We start from the raw sequence: 20491 nt of genomic DNA, 5'->3' as shown, positions 1-20491 counted from the left end.
CTAACACCGCACAACGTTTATAAATATATAACCGTTGATGCCATATGCTTGGACCATGCGCTATATAGAACAAAGATATCTGTAATCCAGCACCTACTACTGCTTAGGACGCTCGCGCAATTCGTAAACGGTCGCTTTGCTGGACAAGCTTAATTCAGACTGTAAGGTATGCTGCTATTACTACCCAAAACTATTTTATTCATGGGTGTAAACCTCATCCATCCAACCAAGTAGTCACGCAGTGTAACCTGCAGCGAACAGTTTGAACACTTGTCAAACAGCCCAGCTCCTATCGTAGCAGAACGCTACCCACGCTGTTACGATCGTCGCGTATGTTTCATGGCTCCTAAACCGCAGCTTAGAAATAGAGGATAATACTGCAATAAGGTCACATTAGTTATTGGAACATTCAGAAACACACAATTGATCTCCGAGGCTGATTGTATATAGGCTCAAATATGCGCTCACACATCGCGCTGCGTGTTCCGTCCACCTCAACGCAAGCAGAAATTCTGGCCATGACGCATTAAACCACTTCAGCACGTCTCACAGAACCGTTTACCACGTAGAAGACGCACGCCATACTAAACAGACCGCACTATCGCGAAAACAAACGACAGAACATACCGCCGAGCGTATACCTGCTATGCAAAAGACCGCTTTCACCCTAGCCAGTATGGCGCTGCTCATAGGCGGCGCCACTGCGTTCACAATATGGCGGCGCCTACGAAAAAACGGTCTATAGCCACTGCGCCTACTGCACGGATATTTCTTGCTCCGTGGCCTACTGCGATGTGTTTTCTAAAATGAACGCCAGGCCAAGCACCGTCGAAGTGCGTCTGAAATATGCTCCTTGTGGATTCCCGCTGAATACACTTTTCTTGGGCTCTTGTCAATCACTGCACCACGAAACAAGGGTTGCAACGCTCCAGAATCGCAACGCTTAATTTGTGACAAGGAATGCTACAACGCAAAATAAATACACGCAAAATTGCCGCGCGACTGGCTGCTCGAGGCACTTTGCGTGCATTCGTGAGCTTCTTTCGCGTTCGGAAAAACACTTTTATGCAGCACGTATTTAGCAACAGAAAGCTGTATCGGGAGTTTTTCGTGTCTGTCTACAATTTTCTCATTTAGGCTTTTCATCTACTTAGAATATTTGAGAAGTTGATGAATTAACCAAGACTGATTATGTAATTAGGCAGAATGCAAAAAAATTCTTTGATTATCTCCAGCGACGGCAAACAACATTACCTTGGTTCTGTCCAGCTACGTGGCATTTGCATATGTTTAAATCTTGGTTCATGATAGTTGGGACACCATGTATACGGGCTGTACCAGCTAGTTTAAGCCAATTTACATGTAATCAATACTTGAGGTGCTTATAAATGTTTTACAACAAGTTTACTTCTATACAAAAAGCTGTTTATTTAATTATTTCTTAAGTGGCGTACACCTGTCTCGTTGGCACTAAATGGTGTTTCAAAAAGTGGTACGTATACCTTCCATTGTCCCTCTAGCGTCTCAATAAAAAAATATTCGTGAACATTTCACTCGTGAACCAAAACGCTCAAAATGTTTGCGTAGCAATAGTAACTGCAGTGCTCAGAAGTAGTTTGCAACTAGTTACACTTCCGTACAACAAGCCAGTTACTTTAAAAAAGCGGGACATACATGCCCCAACTGACCTTCGAGGGTCTCAACGCAAAATTACAAGTAACCGCTTCCCTCGTAAAACAGATCAAATCACGATGGACTAAGCGACACAGCAAAGGCCACCAATAAAAAATTGTTGTGAGCATTTTTGGCAGAGCGTCGAACACCAAAGGCATCAGCGCCTTCTTGCATGTGCATGCTTCTGCAGATGCATGCACACGGGCGAGTTTCGCGGACCAGCTATGACATCAAGATACAGAAATAGGTGCTTACTGTGCGCGAAACGTGTACACCTAAATTCAGAAAAGAATAATAAGTTATTGGGCGTATAGAGAACTTTTTTCCTCCCGAGAAAATGTGGGCCCCATTTCGGAAATAATGAAAACAATTTTTCTAGATTTTGCGCACTTGTCGCTTACTGGAACCCATTCCCAAGACAATTTTCGCATGAAGTGCTGAAACGTTTGGATAGAAGGCACTCCCGAACGAATCATAGAAATGTGCCCCTTTTCTGCTGAGAGGCGTTTTTGAGCACATATCGAAATGGGTGTCCCACTGTCCTGCAAAGGGCTACAACCGCTGCATTAATCTTGGCTATTCGCCGTAGTGGATGCGCGCGGTTATTTCAGGAAGAAGCAAGCAAGGAAACCAGATACCGCTATTCACAGTGTTCGAATGCTGGGGTGCTATAACGTAAAACTATTCCAATATGTTTTTATTCCTATCTCCTGACGTCAAATTTGCGTAACCGCTGACGCAAGCATCGGGCGGTCACCCTCAGGGTTGTCTGAACAGACCAATCGAACGCTCTCCTCGTTCATAGGAGGTCCTTTTGTTTGCTTGAAAAACGAATAACATTGCCTAAACTGAACGGCTTGTCTTATCTAATTGGTTGATAAGAGGCGAGGAGCACTTTAATGTGGAGAGGGATTCGTCAGGGCCGAGCAACTGCACTGAAAATTGATAACCGGATGACGAGTATGGTGCCGGCGTCTGCGATTGGGCCGCTTTCCCTTACTTAGCTTGTGGTGGCTGGTCGAAAATCGCGGCGGCATGCAACGGAAGCTTAAGAATGACGCTAAAACTGATCCTCAGCAAAGAAGAGTTGGCAGAACGATGTTGTAAATGCAAAAGTGCTCGAATACGGTACACGGCCGCGCAAAAAAGTTTTTTTGTACGCAAATAAACCTATGCTCTCCGGCAGGCGCGAGTAGCCCGTGCCTGAGCGATTGGCGGCAGCCATCTTTTATTCCTTTCGGAACGGGGCAGCCTGCGGCTATTCATAAGAAAATTCAGCATTGTTCGACATAACAATGCATCTTTAACGCGTACACATCAATTTGACGCGGTGAGTTTTTGCTGTTTTGTAACGTCGCGTGACAGCCAGGAGAAGTGGGTACAGCGCGAAACATTTTCACCGATAGCCGAGGGCTAATGGCGAAAACGCGTAGAATCATAAATAATTTTTTTTTTCGTTCGGTCAAATCATGCATAATCAGTGTGTACACGTCATATAAGATGGGAAGCTATCGCGGTATCCATAACGTCGCATGACAGACAGGTGAAGTGGGGATGGTCCAAAAAAGTTTTTGACCAATCGTGGAGGGCTTATTGAGAGGCAGCATAGGCATCTGTGCAGCGCGAGTCCTACGGGACTTTACAAATGAAAATACTGTTGAACTCGTATGGGTCCCTGCCCATTCGAGGAATCAAGGGAATGAGGAGGCGCACTGGGTAGCCCGAGGTCTAATCAACCGGGAGGTGTGTCCCTAAGACTAGGATCCCATGGATGCGGCACCGATGGCATACCACGAGATAACAAACTACTACAAGCAAAAAAGGCGAATCTACCCGCCTCCAAACGCAAGCCTCACGCGAGCGAAAGCCTCGATCCTGCGTCGAATCCAAACTAAATCGTTCCCCAGCCCACTTTGGCTAGCCATAATTACCAACGGGCAATGGAACTCAATATGTCAAAACTGCACAAATCAAACATTGGTTACCCAAAATCACATTCTTTGGGGATGCGAGGGCTTACCCCCTCCCAGAGCGCTCCTGCCAGTCCAACAGACGTGGGAGGAGCTGCTCAGAACGCCGGATGAAAAACTACAAAAAGCCCTCGGTGCCTTGGCAGAAAGGGTCGCTCCTCGCGCGGGGCCATTCTAGGACTCGAGCCTGCCAGATCATAACTGAGCAGAGTCTCAACAAAGTTGTTACCACCACCTTATTGCAGAATTGGAATAGAATAGTTTGGAAACGTTTTACGTTATAGCGCTCCTGGTGTCGCAGAAAACGAGTTCAGAGGTGAAGGGATCGCTGACATATGCTGTTTTAAAGCGAAGCTTCCTTTGCGAACCACCCAGGACTTTTCTGACCGTCCCTGCCGCCTGCTGCTGCTGATCGTGCAGTCTCGCCAGACAGCTCGCACTCGATGAACGGATGGACGTTATGAGCGTCCCCTTTGAAACGGGGTGTCGGTTGCGCCACCAAGCTCTTGCTATTGTACTGCTTGATGTCCTACCTAGGTTTAAAAAAAGAAATGGAAACAAAAAAATTTACGATGGATTCCCATAACCAAATTTTCTGTCCCCCTATTGTGAACTTTGTATTTGTACGTCTCCGTTTTTTGTCGTTTCGCTACTTTTCTTCCACCAATCTTCCAATCGCCTCTTAATAATCTCTACTGCAAACATGTTTACTTTCCCCCTGATTTCGCTGAACCCAAGGGCTTCAAGCAGGCCAGTGATTATAATATCCACTTCCCATTGCAATAAAACACGCTCCATCGTTTCCCTAGCTTTACCGCCACAAGCACATGCTTCTTCTTGCTTCTTATATCTCGCTTTGGAAGTGCATGTTTTAAGGCATCCTGATCTCGCTTCGAAAACTAGTGAGCTTCCCTTAGAGTTATCGTGAATTGTTTCTTTGCTGATTTCCTTTGTTCCTCTTAAGTAGTTACTCATGGCAGGCTTCTTTTCCATTGCCGCCACCCATGAGATTATCTCAGCCTCTCTGAATTTCCGCTTGACGTTTTTTGTTGCTGTGTTGCTCACTATACAGGCCGCATACTTGCTGTTAAGCTTCCTAGCTCTTTTACTACACTGTGAATCAATGTTATTCCTGTACAATAACCTGAACACTATCCCGGCCAATTTACATTGTTCCATATTCCTTAGTAGTGCTTCATAATTTATTTTACTGTAAGCTTCCCTGACTTCAAAACTTGTCCAGCCCATATCACCCTGCACAGCCTCATTTATAGTCTTACCACCGCGAGCGCCCAATGCAAGGCGTTCCACTGACCTTTGCTTGCCATCGAGTCCTTTCTCAGCATTTCTCAGCTTTCTCCTGTGTTTCCATATATCTATTGCCTTCGTTTATCCATATACCAGGGTATTTATATTCTTTTACGCGAGGTATTTCCTGGCCCTGTATTGTCACTGTATGTTCGCTGTTCTTACTGAATATCATGACACCTGATTTTTAACGCTAAATTTCAGACCTAACATATCGCCTTGTTGTCCACAGATATTAGCCAGACGTTGCATATCACTTTGCTTGTTAGCTAGCAACACTATGTCGTCCGCATAAAATAAACTTGGAAGCTGCTGTTCTACCACCGTACCCGCCTGTTAGTATGAAAGATTATACCCGATATTAGTTCCTTCTAGCGCCCTCTCCATCTTCACCATGTACATCATGAACAGTAGTGGGGATAAGGGGCACCCCTGCTTCAGTCCCTTGTTGATATCAACTTTCTCCTCGCTCCTCACCCCTTCCCATTCAACGCAAACGGTATTTTCTAATAAATCTCTCTCAAAAGCTGTACACAATAGTCACCTAAGCCTTCCCTTTCAGGATATCCCACAAAATGTTGCGGTCTGTAAAGTCTAAAAAGGCCACATATAACGGTCTCCTTCCTACTCCTGATATTTCAATACACTGAGTAAGGAGAAATAAGTTATCATCCAAACGCATACCTATTCTGAAGCCATTCTGAAGCTCTCCCAAAATGCCATTATTCTCTGCCCATGCTTGCAGCTTTAACTTAACTGCCTGCATTATGAACCATTATATTGCCGATGTAATGGTAAACGGTCTATACGAGTGAATTCTATCTTTCTCCACTTTACCTTTATGAATTAAATTAATTCTGCTTTGTCGCCAAGCGTCTGGTACTCGTCTATCTTTTACACTTTTTTCTACTGCTTTCAACAGAGCTTCCTTACTTTTTATACCTGGTTCATTAATCAGCCTAGCGGGAACCTCGTCTAGTCCTGTGGCTGTGCGCTTCGGAATTTTCTCTTCGGCTTTCTTCCAGTTGAAATTGGTCAGCACCAGCTACTTTTCCATCCGGTTCTCTTTCATGCTCTTTTTTTCCTCAACTACAACTTCGTCATTCATTACCTTGGAAATATTCGGCTGTTATTTTTCGGATATAATTTAATGGCGCGTTCCCTTCCAGTTTGTTGTTGTATTGTTGATTGTCTTGTTGTTGTCTTGTTGTATTGTTCCAGACTTCATGCCTAATAATTTTATGTGGTTCCAAAATATTCCAGGTGCGGCCTTCTTTCTTTCTCGCGTATTTCTAATCACCAACGTTCACTTTCACCTTTTATCTATGTTTGCACCAGTATTTGCACCTCCATCCAGGCATATTTCCCATTTTCTGGCTACTTCATCCTGCAGCAACTGCACTTTTTTTTGCCTGCCTGTGCTCTCGGGATTGCTCCCTGTCGTTCGGCGATCGCTTCTCTTATCTCAATTGATCGCTTCTCGATCACTCGGCTGCGGGACGGTGGCGCCATCTAGGAGCGATGGCTCACACTACTTCGTCCGCAGCAGTGGAAGGTAGATAGGGGGACTGCCGGCTAGCGCATGCGGGTTGTTGGCCGCTGATGAAGAGGGCTAGGGGGCGGGACATGTAGAGCCGCGATGAGACTGGGGAGAGTGCACCGGTGGAGATGGCCTCACATCGCGCATGCGTTGCGTCGCCTGGCAACCACGGGGGCGGTCGCATCTGCGCCTTCAAGGGAAGGTCGGGTGCCCCGTACAAATGGCGCAGAAATCCAGCTTGCCTCTTTCAACCCCTATAACGCTGGTTCCGTTCAATAGTGGATTGCATTGCAGAGCTCTCATTCGGTGCATCCTCGAGCCAGATGAGAAAGTGCGCGTGAACACTGCCTCTTAAGCTTCGCTGTACATAGATTGGATCTCCTGCATTGTTTTGCATACCACCCCAATCGAAATGCAGCCGCGTTTGGAAGTCATATCCGCGACCATTTTCTTAGCAGTTGAACCCCACAAGCTATTGAGCCACAACTGTGGTTGATTCGGATAAAACTGCAAGCACCCTGCTTACGCTTGATGCCATCATCTGCTTACTCTGCTCCTGCCTAATAGCCGGCTGTTCTTTATTCGCAGACCTGAATAAAATGGCACAAGAACCACTATAAACATATTCGAAGCGAGTGGCATGGCCTTCGACTTTCCTGCCTGCGGTTGCCTATTATTTCTACAGACGTTCGGCCGACGTTGACACCGTCTCACGGCCGCTGGGTAAAAAGATGCGTCCTGTCGCGTCAGGCGGACGTTGGTGGGCGCGAACGTCACCGCCGTAGTTGCATTCTCGGCCTCTTGGTTGGGCCGTACGGCGCCAGCTGGCGGGGACGGGACGCGTCGGGTTACAGCTTTCCAAGAGCGTTCCTGACGCATTTTCTATTCCTTTCCCAGACAACAGGCTGCCTGCGACGCGGCGGATCACAGTATTTTCGATGCACGCGGCAGGTCGCACCTTTTTTTAGGTCCAAGCGTAACTGGCCAGCTCGCTTATTCGGCTGTGTTCGTCTGAAGCCGCGAAGCAAGCGAACGAGGGACGTGCCTGGGCCTCCGTGGTAGCTCCGGTTTGTCTGCAAATTTCGTCTGCACATTTAATCAGCACTGGGCAACGACAACCCAGAAATTTGAGGATAAATGTCACTAAGTGTCCTTCGCACTCTTTAGACTAACACTTTGAACACAATGTCTGACAAGCAAATGCCTGAGGAATCCGCCACACATTATCTCGCACACATTATCTGTGTCTGCCGGCACAATTTGAGGAAATCAAGTTAAGAACTTCATGTGTGACCACATCAACGGGTGCAGAACTCGCGGCGCTCCGTGCTGCACTTGATTTCATTAAGCAGAAACTACCGCAACAATGGACAGTCTTCAGTGACTCCAAGGCAGCCCTTCAGTGCATACGAAGCCCAATGCGCCACGGACCCAATGAACAACTGGCCTCAGAAATTCGGCACATATATCATCAAAGCTATGATAAGGGCCACAACATAATCTTTCAGTGGCTTCCAGGACATTGTAACATCAGCGGGAATGACCAAGCCGACGAAGCCGCCCGATCGGCACATGAAAGTGGTCAACGAGTCTTCATTCCGCTTTCGCGAACAGACGCTGCGGCTGGGCTGCGATTGATGTCCCGTGAGTGTACTTTGCCCCTGTGGGACTCAAATGTTTTCACCATGTGTCGGTTGCGTTCGTTGTCTCCGGACATACGGATGCACCTCCCGCCTGGATTACCACGACGTGAACAGACCATGCTTTACCGTCTGTGGCTAGGCGTTGCATTTACAAAAGCCTATGCTTTCCTCATAGGAATGGCCGACAGCCCCACGTGCGACACATGTAACATCGACGAGACGCTCGCACACATTATCTGTGTCTGCCCGCGATACAGTGCTGAGAGACAAGTGATGTGCAGGGTACTGGACAAGCTGGACAATCGTCCACTTTCAGAACTAAAAGCTTTAGGCCAATGCTCCGAAAGAACATCCGCGTTGAAGGCCTTATTCGCGCTATTAACGTTCTTGCGGTCTACGGGGCTTCACGACAGACTCTAAGAATGCCGCCCCCTACCGTTCTGTAGTGTACGCGCTTTGGTCGTGCTTGTCTCCCTTTCTTTCTATCTCCCCCTTCCAATCTCTTTCTCTTTTTATCCCTCTTAACCCTTCCCCCTGCGCAGGGTAGCCAACCGGAACTACCTCTGGTTAACCTCCCTGCCTTTCTCTGCATTATTTTCTCTCTCTCTCTGAAATTGCACTGCTGAAATGTTTGCTATTAATGAATAACGAAAAGAATTATGAAGAACCAACCCAGCCTACTATTCAAGAATGCGTTGACCATGTATTCTGAGGTGATTATTTGCGGCACCATATTGTAGTCTGTTATGGGGAGTGCTCCCGCTTACCTCCGTGTCTTACCCTTACGTGGAAGCCAACCGGTACTTCGAGCGCCACATCCCCAAACGGAACCCCGTGCAGAGCCGGCCACCGCCTCTGATCGCAGACGCTGCGACAAGAGGCGCAGCGTCTCAAGGACAGCGTCTCAAAGCGCTACCTGTCACGGGGGAAGAATGCGAGAACGCTCCCTTTACCACGGCGCCACCATGCATAACTGATCGGTACTATCCTGCTAGCGGTACCACCACACTGTCCCACGGAGCGGTTGCGCGCGCTCGCGCGTACTTTATCTTGAGAGTGATCTGCTTTGCCGGCGCAGTCTAGGTGGGCAGATGGCTCGTATTTTTGCCTGCGCTGTATTCTCAGCGCTCAGTTTGCGTTAAAGCGATAGACAGTACGAAGATCACTTCGTTCGCTGCTTTTGGTGGTGGTGGTGAAAAACTTTTATTGATGAGAAGGCAAAAGTAAAAACAAATAAAAAAAGCAGCGTTATGGGCGGCCTTCAGGCTGCCGGTTGTGGCGTCCAGGCCATGCCTAGTCGCGACGTCCTCCGCCCAGTTCACCAGCCGGAGTTGGATATCCGGCTCGGTGCTGGACAAAGCAGCCTCCCACTGCTGCGGATTGCTTAGGCGCCAAGAGGCAGGGGGCAAGTGTGCCGGGCAGGAGAATAGGACGTGAGCGTAATTGGCACGGAAGCCGTCACATAAGCGGCAAGCCGGCGAGTGCGTTCCGGGGTGAAGAGGGCAAGACGTGCAGGAGTAAGATAGGTATGGGCCTGAAGGTGGCGCCATAAGTGTTGGTGGGGCTGGGAAAAGGATTGGTGCGGAGGGGGGAAGGTGAGACGAGAGAGGCGATAGTGCTGCGTGATATCGCGGTACGTGAGGAGCGCGTCGCGCGTATCCATTCCCGGCGGGGGCGGGCTTGCTCGGTCAGTCGAATCTCGAGCGATGGAATTGGCCGCTTCGTCACCAGGATGGACCGCGTGAGCGGGCACCCAGATGATTTGGATGGGGCGGCAGGGAACGGTATCGGAACGCAAGATTCAGATGGCCGGGTGTGCCGCCAGTCCAACCACGCAGTTGTAGACCGCAGGTTTGGAGTCGCTGAAGATGTACTTCGCGGAGGTTTGCGTGATGGCAAGGGCAATAGCTGCCTCCTCGGCCTCGACAGTGGCAGAAGTGTATACTGAGGCAGTAAGAGTGGGTCGTAGAGAATTTTCAGTGACGGCAAGGGCATGTGTTGGGTAGCGGCGGTACGGGGCAGCATCTACGTAAGCCACGGCGGCCTGCCGTTCGTACTGATGCCAGAACGCGGAGGCTCGCGCTGCTCTACGGGAGGGGTGGTGTTCGGGATGCATATATTTAGGGAGGGGATTAACGGTTAGGAGGGTGAAGACATGGGAAGGGATGGGCAGTGATGTGGGAAGAGGAATAAGAGGGGAGAGATTAAGGGTGGAGAGAAGTGCGCGACCCGGGCGGGTGCGGGAGAGACGGAGGAGCTGGGCCGTGCGATGGGCCTCCGTCAGCTCAGTCAGGGAGTTGTGGACGCCCATCGACAGTAACCGAGCCGTCGACGTAGATGTGGGAAGGGACAGGGCTGACTTATATGCGTGGCGAATGAGGCTGTTGACTTTGTCTTCCTCGGTACGAGAAAGGTAGAGATACGGAAGAGAATAAATGAAGCCGCTGAGAACAAAGGCCTGAACCAGGCGGCGGAGGTCGTGTTCGCGCATGCCGTGGTGGCGGTTTGCGATGCGGCGTATGACGCGGAAAGAGTGGTCAACAGTGTTCGTGAGTCGAGTGATGAGGGTGATGTGCTTGCCATTGGACTGAAGAAAGAGTCCGAGGATGCGGAGGGTAAAGACGAGAGGAATGGGTGTGTCGTCAAGGTAGACGGTGAGTGGAGAAGGCGACAGGGGGGCCATCCGCCAAGGCTGAAGGAGCAAAAGCTCCGATTTGGTCGGGGAGCAGCTCAACCCGATGGCCCGGGCGTGAGTTGCTATCGCCTCCACACCTGCCTGTAGAGCGGTCTCCATGTCGCCAAGATTGCCGGTGGTCACCCACAGGGTGATGTCATCGGCGTAGAAAGCATGAGACAGAGCTGGGATAGCTCGTAGTGCACGTGCCAGCGGGAAGAGGGTGATGTTGAACAGAAGAGGGGACAAAACAGAGCCTTGGGGGGTACCCTTGTTGCCAAGGGAGAAGGAAGGAGAAGAAAGTGGGCCGTATGAGATTTCGGCTGTGCGGTGGGCGAGGAACGCGGTGACGTAAGCATGGACATGGGGTCCGACATGGAGGGAGGAGAGAGCATCCAGGATGGCGGTGTGGTGTACATTGTCGAATGCTTTAGTAAGGTCCAGCGCCAGGATAGCTCGAGTGCGTTTGTGGTGGTAGGGGTCCTGCTTTTGGCGCGATTCCTCACGCCAGCGCTTTGACAGCGGGTGTCCGCGGTCAACGAGTATGAAGTGTTCATGTTTGCCTGTGCGACCTGACTCCATGCTAGGTAATTTAGATAGTAAGCGAATGTGTAATAAGCAAATAGTAAGCGAATAGTAAGCGCGAGCCCTGTCTTGAATACGAGCTGCGATGCGGGCAGTGTAGACGTCTAGGGGCACCGATGGCCGATAGCATACGGTTGCGCGTTACCAGTGGCCGTGGTACTGCTATAAGCCATCATCCTGGCAAGTGCACCAAACGACTCTTTACGCTGCAGTCCATCGCTTGCACTGCCAAACCGCGTTGGAATCGCTGAGCCATTAACGGTTAGCAGCAAATGATTAAAACATTCTCTACAGAACGGAACAAGAATTTTCCGGCCAAGGTAATCTAGCGCACACCCAAAACTTGCTACGCGTCTACGAGGCAACACATACCGCTGGCACTGTGCTCCGCGTGGTGCCAGCTAGTGAGGTTTGTGCGTATCATGCAGATGGCTTAGCTTAGACACGTATGTCTAGGATTACGTTTTAACAGATTTATGAAAAATTTCGAGTTATATCATCTGTTGTATAATTGTGTTGCAAAATGGTTCTTTATTCTTCTCCTTTCTTTTCTTATCTTTCTTTTTTTAGGGAGGGCAGTCTTACAGCATAGTAAAAAAAAAGCTTACTAGGCCACTGTGCTTTTACCCCACCAACGCATATCGCTTGACAGAGCAAAACTGATGTCTCATTCTCTCTTCTTTTCTCACAGGGCTCGTCATGGGCGTGAACCAACCTCAACGTGTCGTCACAGCCTTTCGTGATGTCATCGAGTACACCAACCAGCGTGCGCCCGGTGACCGATACAAGATTACCCCACTGACAACGAGGGTTTTCGACAATGACACATTCAATGTCACCAATGATGGTATTGTAAAAATCAGGCCCAGTAAAATGCAAAGGGTGTTCTGGCCTGATTCTGTTCTATTCCTGTCATTACCGCTACGCACTTGCAGTTTCTGACGATTGCGCAGACAAGGAACCCTTTGTGCCACCATGGAAGCCAGAAAGAAATAACACGATTAAATTAGTTTTCTTAAATTATTTCTTCCAGAAGCAGCAGATTCTATAAACGAAGATAAGTATGTTAGGTTGGCAATCGTTCGATTAAATTCTCCAATAATTGGATCCAAATGATATACTCAAAGAGCTAAGCGAAGTATTGTTCCAAGCGACGCAAAGGCCATCAATTTTGAGGAATTAAGAGGGGTAAAAATATAGCTAAGAGCTTACCGAAAATAGAAGTACAGGTGGGGACAAAATTGTGCGAGAACTGCGAGCGCATGCCAAACTGCAGTCTTGCGCCCTGTCACTTGGCGTCGAGACATGCCATTGCGCATGCGCATCCATTAGTGCTCGTATGCAGCATGCTAATACGCCTACTGAAACTTAAAGGAGCCGGCTTGCACACAATGTTTATATAAGCAAAAAAAGAACGCCGATGTAAGGTTTTGTGATAATGTGAAAATTCAGTCATCTTGGTTACAACACGAATGCCTCTGTCAGAAGTGCGAAAAGTTGAAAAAAAAATGTATGTAACGCTCAACAAATATTATTTCGAATAAGCGCTTGTTTGAAAGAAATAATGTCTTGAAGCACAAATGCTAACACCTCCCGAGGGCAATGCAAACGTTATGCGCATGAATCATGAGCAAAACAATTTCACGTCCCCAAACAACGGCAAAAATGAGGCGATACACATGCCTCTCGGCTGCGATGGCATATGGCCACTCATTAGTACGATTCGCGCTGCTCATCGCACTACATATCGAGGCGGGAAATCTCTGCAATGGTGGCTCAGTGCAACGTCACTCAACGTCAAATTGAGATTAACGAAAGAAGCCTTTCTACGACACTATACTCACGGGACATTCTCTCAGCAAATCAACAAGCTAGCACGGCAGCTATCTCTGAACGCCGCCACGAATACGCGAATTAGCAGATGCATTGAAGGGGTTTCTGCACGCTGCCGATCATGTTCTTTCTTTAATCGCTACCATGGCTATATGCCAAATACCCGAAGAAAGATTATTTCGGAAAAGTGTACAGCTCTGCATCACGTTTTGTCGTCCTAATGAATGCACAGAAATGTCATTACAGCGAAGCCGTATATGGCTAGCCGATTCGTCCGTCCGTCTGTCGCCTGTGCTTCAAAAAGTCTTCAGGCGCAACCCCATGCTCATGCGCGTAAAGAAAAAAAAAAGAGAGGCGCGTGACTGGCTGCGCTAGTAGTGATGTCGTTGCTCTCCATCGCAGCCGAGCGCGCGCGAAGCAGTTTCTCTCAGTCTCCGAAATGGGTAGGCCAAGCGTCATACGTACTCCAGAGGAGCAGGCAGCTTTCTATCAGCGACGCCGCGAGCAGAACAGGGAAAGAGCTCGTCTACGCTGTGCCTATGCTGCAGCCCGGGCACAGCAACAGTTCGTGCAGCCGAGCGCAAGCAGCAACTCCATACCGAGGATCCGGAAGCCTACCAATCCGTCGTTTAATGAACCGTCGGGATTAACCCAGTGATAAACACCGGTGCCACACGTTTCAGCTTCACTGGTTAACCATCTGTACAAAGTGCTTGGGCGGTAATCTTTTTTTTAATGTTTCCGTTTCGCGACACGAATTTAAAAAAAAAACGTGACCTCTCGACAGCCAATTAGAGAGCCGACATGACAGATAATGGCGGCCGTGCAGTTTCCATGTGTGTCGAGGATAGAGCGTCAGCCTGTTGTTGAAATTGCGATGACTGCAGAAGATTACGCTGCGAGGTTGTCTCTCTTCCGGCCGTTGTGGCTTCCGACAATTCACTGCACTCTTCGCTGGTCGAAACAGACAACGCTCTGCTAGCGCAGTCATGGCGACTCCAGCAGCTGACTGGCAAAAAGTGAGCGCATTGGCAGGCACATGCGCATTAAAGGACACGCATGCACAATGTCACATGCCTCTACATTAATTGTTTGTAAGGGTAATAAGTTGGGCTAGTTATTTTCTGTTTAAGTACGCGTTTACAAGCGCAAAACAGCGACACAGGTTGAAGACGTAAGGAACAAACGCTAGACTTCCAACTAATCATTATTTATTATTAAAGTCATCATCATTATTATCACTATTAGTTATCATATATAGTTGAAAGCCTAGCATTTTACCTTTGTGTCTTTGATCTGTGTCAGTTTTTTGCGCTAGTAAATATGAATTTCGTTAGGCGCTTACTTCGTCAGAGGGCACAGGAATGCAGTTCGGCACGCGCTCTCGGACGTCGCATTAATTTATCCCCGTGTGCACACCTTCTGTCAGAGATATTTAGGCATCAGTGAAACTTAAGAGTTGCATCAGCGCTGTCTTAACCGCATGAGCGGCCGCAGATCAATGAATAATGAGACCTTGTTACTGCGAATTTCTTTTACTGTAAAGCATCTGCCAGGAGGTTATACTGCAGTTCACATGCATGGCTGAGCGGAGCATATGCAGAGCGGGCCCACGCGGTGCGTACTGAAATGATCACCTTCCTAGCCTTACAGCAAAGGTGCGCGCATTCGTGATAATGTGAAGACGCTTGCAGTGTTCCCATATCATGACCATTATTAACCCTTTATGTTCAGAACGCCACAAAGCGGAACCACAAGTCTCCCTTACTTTCCTTTTATTTTCTGTATTCTCTCTGCCTCTATCTTTCGTATCTTCTAGTCATTTCATTTCTGTCTCTGCGCCTTGTAATATAGCTACATATGCCGGGTGCTCCTACGTAGTCTTCAAGTAATGTATAAAAATATCCGTTTTGAAATAAAATAACGGTTCCTTCGGAGACATTTCGTCAGTAGTGGGGACCACCAGGTTACGGGCGATAAGTGGTAGTGAGCCGCTGATTAACGAAAATCCATTAAAAGCATTTAAACATTTAGTTTATGTCAGTTCATCGTAATTGGGAAATTGAATCGAGTTCTTCGTACAAGCCATATCACACTTGAAGAAAAAAAAAGAGTGCTAAAAAGACGCGGACTCAAAGTCCGCGTCTTGGTAGCGCTGTGTGTTAAACCAACTCTCCCACCTCAAGCTTCTGCTGCTTCAGAAGCCATATCAACTTTGGATCTAGAAAAATGTGATTACCGGGGGAACTGTGGCAGGATGAATGTCGGCTATCAGAGCGCCGGAAACCGAAACTGGGAAACTGCAACGAGAGCAAAGCCACGCCCCTGGAGGCGACGTTCTGCTACGTCGCCCAGCAGCGGCCACACAGCGCGCAGCGACATGAAGGCGCACAGAAGCGCAACACGCTGCTACCCGCTGCTGCTTTTATTTAAAAATGGCTAATTTTAGATGTTACATAAGCTCGTCATAGAAACACCCATTATAGAAGAGACAACCAATACTCATAGCACACTTAAACCCCGTTCACTTTTCTTATATTCTACTATATTCGTGTTATCGTTGTTCTGAGTGACCTTCAACGTTCGTGGTATGGAGTCAGCCCTACAGTGCAGAAATGAAGTTCAAGGCGTGGTGTGACTAAGCAGTGTTATTTTTTTCGTCCCACCGAAACGTCATCTGACGCAAAAGAACAGAAGGCGACCGTTGGCTCTCATTGCTTTCGTGTGGCGCTCATAGCGGTGCCAATCGGTCCCGCCAACGTGCCGAATCGCCGCGAGCGCTGCCGCGTGCTCTCTTCGCAGCGTGCGGCCAGCTGAGCTCGGGCGCGGCCCTGCTCGTCTCCCCGGACGGCGGCACGGTGCTCGAGGCCCTGGCGGCCGTGTCGGCGCGGCTCCAGGTGCCGCTGCTGAGCGCGTCGGCGGCGCGCAGCCCGTCGTCCCGCCTGACACGCTTCGGCCTCGCCCTGCGGCCGCAGGCCCATGGGGCGCTGGCCGCGCTCGTGCACGCCCTGCGCTGGCCGCGCCTCTTCTACATCTACGACTCCGCAGAAGGTCAGTCGCTCTTTCGAGCTCTGTGCGATTGTCTTGACGAAAACGTTATCGTGGAAGCGGTCAGTGTTTTCACGAACACACTAGAGCACTTTAGGCGGAATCGAGTCTGAATCTCGCCACACTGAGGAAGACGCTCAAACTAGTGTCAACATGCTATGCGCGTGGTAAAGCTTGATATTCACTGCGGCGTCCTGCTACATTGTTACACAGCCGTGCTCTCCCGATGCAACTCACGAGCGCCCGTACACGCGAGAGCCGATCCAAAGAAAACGAGACACCGAGAGAGTTTATGCAGGCTCGACGTCTTGTTCGCATCTTGGCTGGCACGCAACGAAATAATGTTGAATGCTTTCCGGAGGCGGCCGCAGGACTGCCAAGCATGGCATGCACTGTCGAATGCGAGGGAAGAAGGAAGGATGAAAAGAGCAGATATAAAGACAGCGAACGCGGATAGGCTACGCATATACCACTTCGGTTACATGTGAGTGTCAGTTAAGTATTTTGAACTTTCTGCAACAGCTGTGACCAAAGCAAACTAACGGTCACTTGATCTTGAGAGGCCTATTCAGATATATGCTTCCGCAGTACTTATTCAGTGGGTGGTGTCAGAAGAGGACGGGCGTAGCAATTTGAGAGAAATGAAAAAAGGGTCAACTTGGTGGGGATGCAAAAGAAGGCAAGTTCGACGTACATGGTGGATCAAATGACTCAAGGAAATAATGTTAACTACACCTCTCTGTCTCTTCCTTATTCACTCATTTCGCTCCTTATTCATACTGTATTTCCCGCGCAATTGTTTCAACATTGTCTTACTTGGCGTCGACACTTGGTTAACGGTTTCTTGTGTTGATCAAGCGGCCAAGCAGGCCGATCCCGGACATAGCAATGTTTATGGTGCAAAATGGCAAACGTTTCTGCTATATTGCCGCTACATACGCCCGTACCGTTCCTTTTATGTGCTCTACGATATTCTTACTTCTTGTTGGCATAGCCGAAGCCGCCTTCCAGACATGACTGCCTCGCACGAGCCCTCCTTAGTCCACGCAAACTCGCTAAATTTCCCAAAAGTGTGTAATACGGCGGCTTTGCCTCAACATATGTGTATCTACGGCAGTGCACCCTTTACAGGGGCATAGTGATATGTGGTTTGACAGCGGCGATTACAACGCTGTCGAAAATTTGCACCAGCAGTGAAGTATAATACACTTGGTAACTGCGGTAATAGCTCTGTATTTGCCTGCTGGAGTTCTGAACCACCAGGTGGCTGCACCATGCAGGCCGCTCACGTTCACACCCCCGCTCGCTCGCTATTCCGCCCGATCTGCCTGCGCTTAGCGGAATACCGCACACGCTAAGGCTCCCTAATATTGGCGTTAATTACTCCCGTACCTTTAATTCTACCTACACCGCTTCTAATTATTGTTTGTTGTCTCGTTTAACGCTACAGTTATACCTCTTCAAACTCGTTACGACGGTATGGAGATGCAAAAGGACCGTTCTTTTTTTTTTTTTTTTTCTGGAAGAGGTTACAAAGTATCAACATCCGAGATACGACAAACCAGCGTGAAGTCAGCTAAGACAGTTTCTTCAACGCAAGAATTTAGCAGTGGTAGGCTATATTGCACTGGATACGTGCCGCTTTAAAATATTTCCCGGGCTGCCTTAAGCAACGCTCCTTTTTCGAGGTGATAATGTTAAGGAAAGCTTGGATTTAAGTATGAGGTCTGTTAATGAAACACGTCAAACCATCGAAAAGGGGAGGGCAAAATATAAGTATAAGCTTGGTGCGTGAGTACGGGCCTTAGACATGCAAAATAAAATAAATATATGCCCCTGCTAACTTTAAATGACTTCTTCTGAAGAAAGGAGTATCTTTTTCAAGTCTACGTGTACATTTTTTGTGACTGACTGGCTACAGTCTCAAAATTAAAAAGCGTGATGCTTGCTTTTTCTTTTCCTCTAACATGTGTTCCGCATAGCATGTTTTGTTTCTAAGCTACGTCAATAACTCTTTTAATACACTCAGAGTTATTGTTAACGTTCACCATATGTAAGTTCCTCTTATTAGCGACACCGTCTTTAAAGATCTTGAATGAATTAATTTTGGTGTTTTACGTGCCAAAACCACGATTTGATTGAGGCATGCCGTAGCGGGGCACTCCGGAATAATTTTCACCACCGTGGAATCCTTAACGTGGCCCCAATGCACGGGACATGGTCGTTCTTGCGTTTCGCCCCCGTCGAAACGCGGCCGCCGCGGCCGGGATCCCGCGACTTAGTGTTTAGCAGCGCTACGCCATAGCCGCTAACCCACCTCGACAGGTTCTTTAGCGATGTTGTGAAAACATGTTGAGCGCATAACAATTCACCCGGCTTTCTATTCTCGTGAAGGGAAGCTTAAGTCGTTGTTATGCCCACCTACACATTAGCACCACTCGTCGACACACGCTTGTCCGGAATTTCACAGCAATATGCGGCGTCCGTACTTGCTTTGCGCGTTCTCTCCAATTCAATAATTTCATACGAATCCTCCTTCCGCATTCGGTTTTCTCGGGCCAGGACGGCTAACATTCGCCAGACCTAAACAGCTTGGCGGGGTTCATTCGCCATACGCGGCTTAGATCTACAAAGGATACCTTCCATCGAAGATGCACGTTCTTTGGCTATACGATGTTTTCTGCTCCCTCTCGACATTCCACTGCATTGTTTTCAACGTCCGCGACTGCACCGCTTTTGTCTTTTCGGCTTGATTGTTAACAATGCAACCCGCCGTAGTTGCTTAGTGGCTATGGTGTTGGGCTGTTAAGCACAAGGTGGCGGGATCGTATACCGGCCACGGCGGCCACTTTCGACGTGGCCAAATGTGAAAACACCCGTGTACTTAGATTGGGGCGCATATTAAAGAACCGCAGGTGGTGCAAATTTCGGAAGTCCCCCAGTTAGGCGTGCCTCGTAATCAAATCGTGGTTTTGGCACTTAAAACCCCGCAATTAAATTAAATTAATTAACGATGCACAAGTGAACAATCACCTTTCTGCGATGTTGTTTAGTTTGTTTGTTACTTTGTTCCCGCGATCCAGAAAGCTAAGGAAATAACACGCCGCACCCATATTTGCCCCCTCATTAACTGAAGAAACCGTTTCTTTTTTATTTTTCCGATCACATCGCACGCTTTCAATCGCAACTCTACGTAGATCATGACGGAATGCTATCTGCACATGTCCCGTGTCTCTAAAGTAGCGCCGAAGACGGTGGCAACCCGAAGCGAACGACAGCGAGCGCCGTTGCCGTCGTCTTGCTTGCGCGCTGGTTTCGAAGCCGATGCAGCCGGGGGAGGCCCACTTCATCCCGCGCAATGTCCCCGCTTCGCTCAGGTCTGGACAGGCTGCAGGAGATGCTGGCCGCGCTGCCCGCCGACTACCCCCTGGAGGTGCAGCACGTGCGGCGCATACGCGGCGAGAAGGCTGCCTTCGAATTTCTCCAAGAGCGCGAGAACGAGCAGTGGGACACGGACAAGTTCGTGCTGCTCGACTGCAGCGTGGAGACAGCGCGCCGAATCGTCCAGTACGCGTACGGGAAGCGGCGAGCCTACTACACCTTCCTCTACGCGCGATACGTGAGTGCGCCATGGGCGGAGATTGGAGACGACCCTCTGGGAGCTCAACCGCTTTAGAAACGTAAACCCCTTGCTCGTTCGAGAACGGACGATTCTACAAACCTTGGTCTGATGTACGGCAGCGAAATCTCTATTTATTTATTTATTTATTTATTTATTTATTTATTTATTTATTTATTTATTTATCATTTATTTATTTATTTATTTATTGATATCCCTGCCATGCATAAAGCTGTACAGAGAACCATATGACAAACTTACACGACAGGAATCTTCGATGGCTGATAAATAGTAATAAAGTGGCAAGGCGTGTTAGCATCAGCAAGTGCTTTTGCATGGAGGTCTTTGTAGTATGCGCACGCGTTGTCGACTTCCTGTTACTACGTTACGTCTTGCTACGTGATGTCTCACTTTTCAATATATACGCATTTTCGTTTCGCTTGTTCCCGCTCCTGCAATGCCTCGCACCCATATGAAAATAAATCAAATAAATCCGCGTTCTTTCTTCTTTTTTTTTTTGGGGGGGGGGGGGGACTCGTTTCAAAGTGGTGACAACGCGCGCCACAGTTGGGCATCGAACTGGCGGCGCGCGCTGGT

At 48.6% G+C, this 20491-nt stretch overlaps 1 protein-coding gene across 1 annotated transcript in view; it reads left to right on the top strand.

Annotated features, from left to right (window-relative positions):
- The window catches only part of LOC142577715 (glutamate receptor 3-like), a 77197-nt gene that overhangs the window by 12276 nt on the left and 44430 nt on the right, over positions 1-20491 (top strand). Inside the window, exons 2-4 of the mRNA XM_075687170.1 lie at positions 12086-12241; positions 16030-16278; positions 19653-19894. Coding sequence (XP_075543285.1) covers positions 12086-12241; positions 16030-16278; positions 19653-19894 — 647 coding nt within the window. The remainder of the gene's footprint in view (positions 1-12085; positions 12242-16029; positions 16279-19652; positions 19895-20491) is intronic.

The sequence above is a fragment of the Dermacentor variabilis genome, chromosome 4 (assembly GCF_050947875.1).
Source record: "Dermacentor variabilis isolate Ectoservices chromosome 4, ASM5094787v1, whole genome shotgun sequence".
Taxonomy (NCBI): domain Eukaryota; kingdom Metazoa; phylum Arthropoda; class Arachnida; order Ixodida; family Ixodidae; genus Dermacentor; species Dermacentor variabilis.
This window is presented reverse-complemented; position numbering and strand designations above follow the sequence as displayed.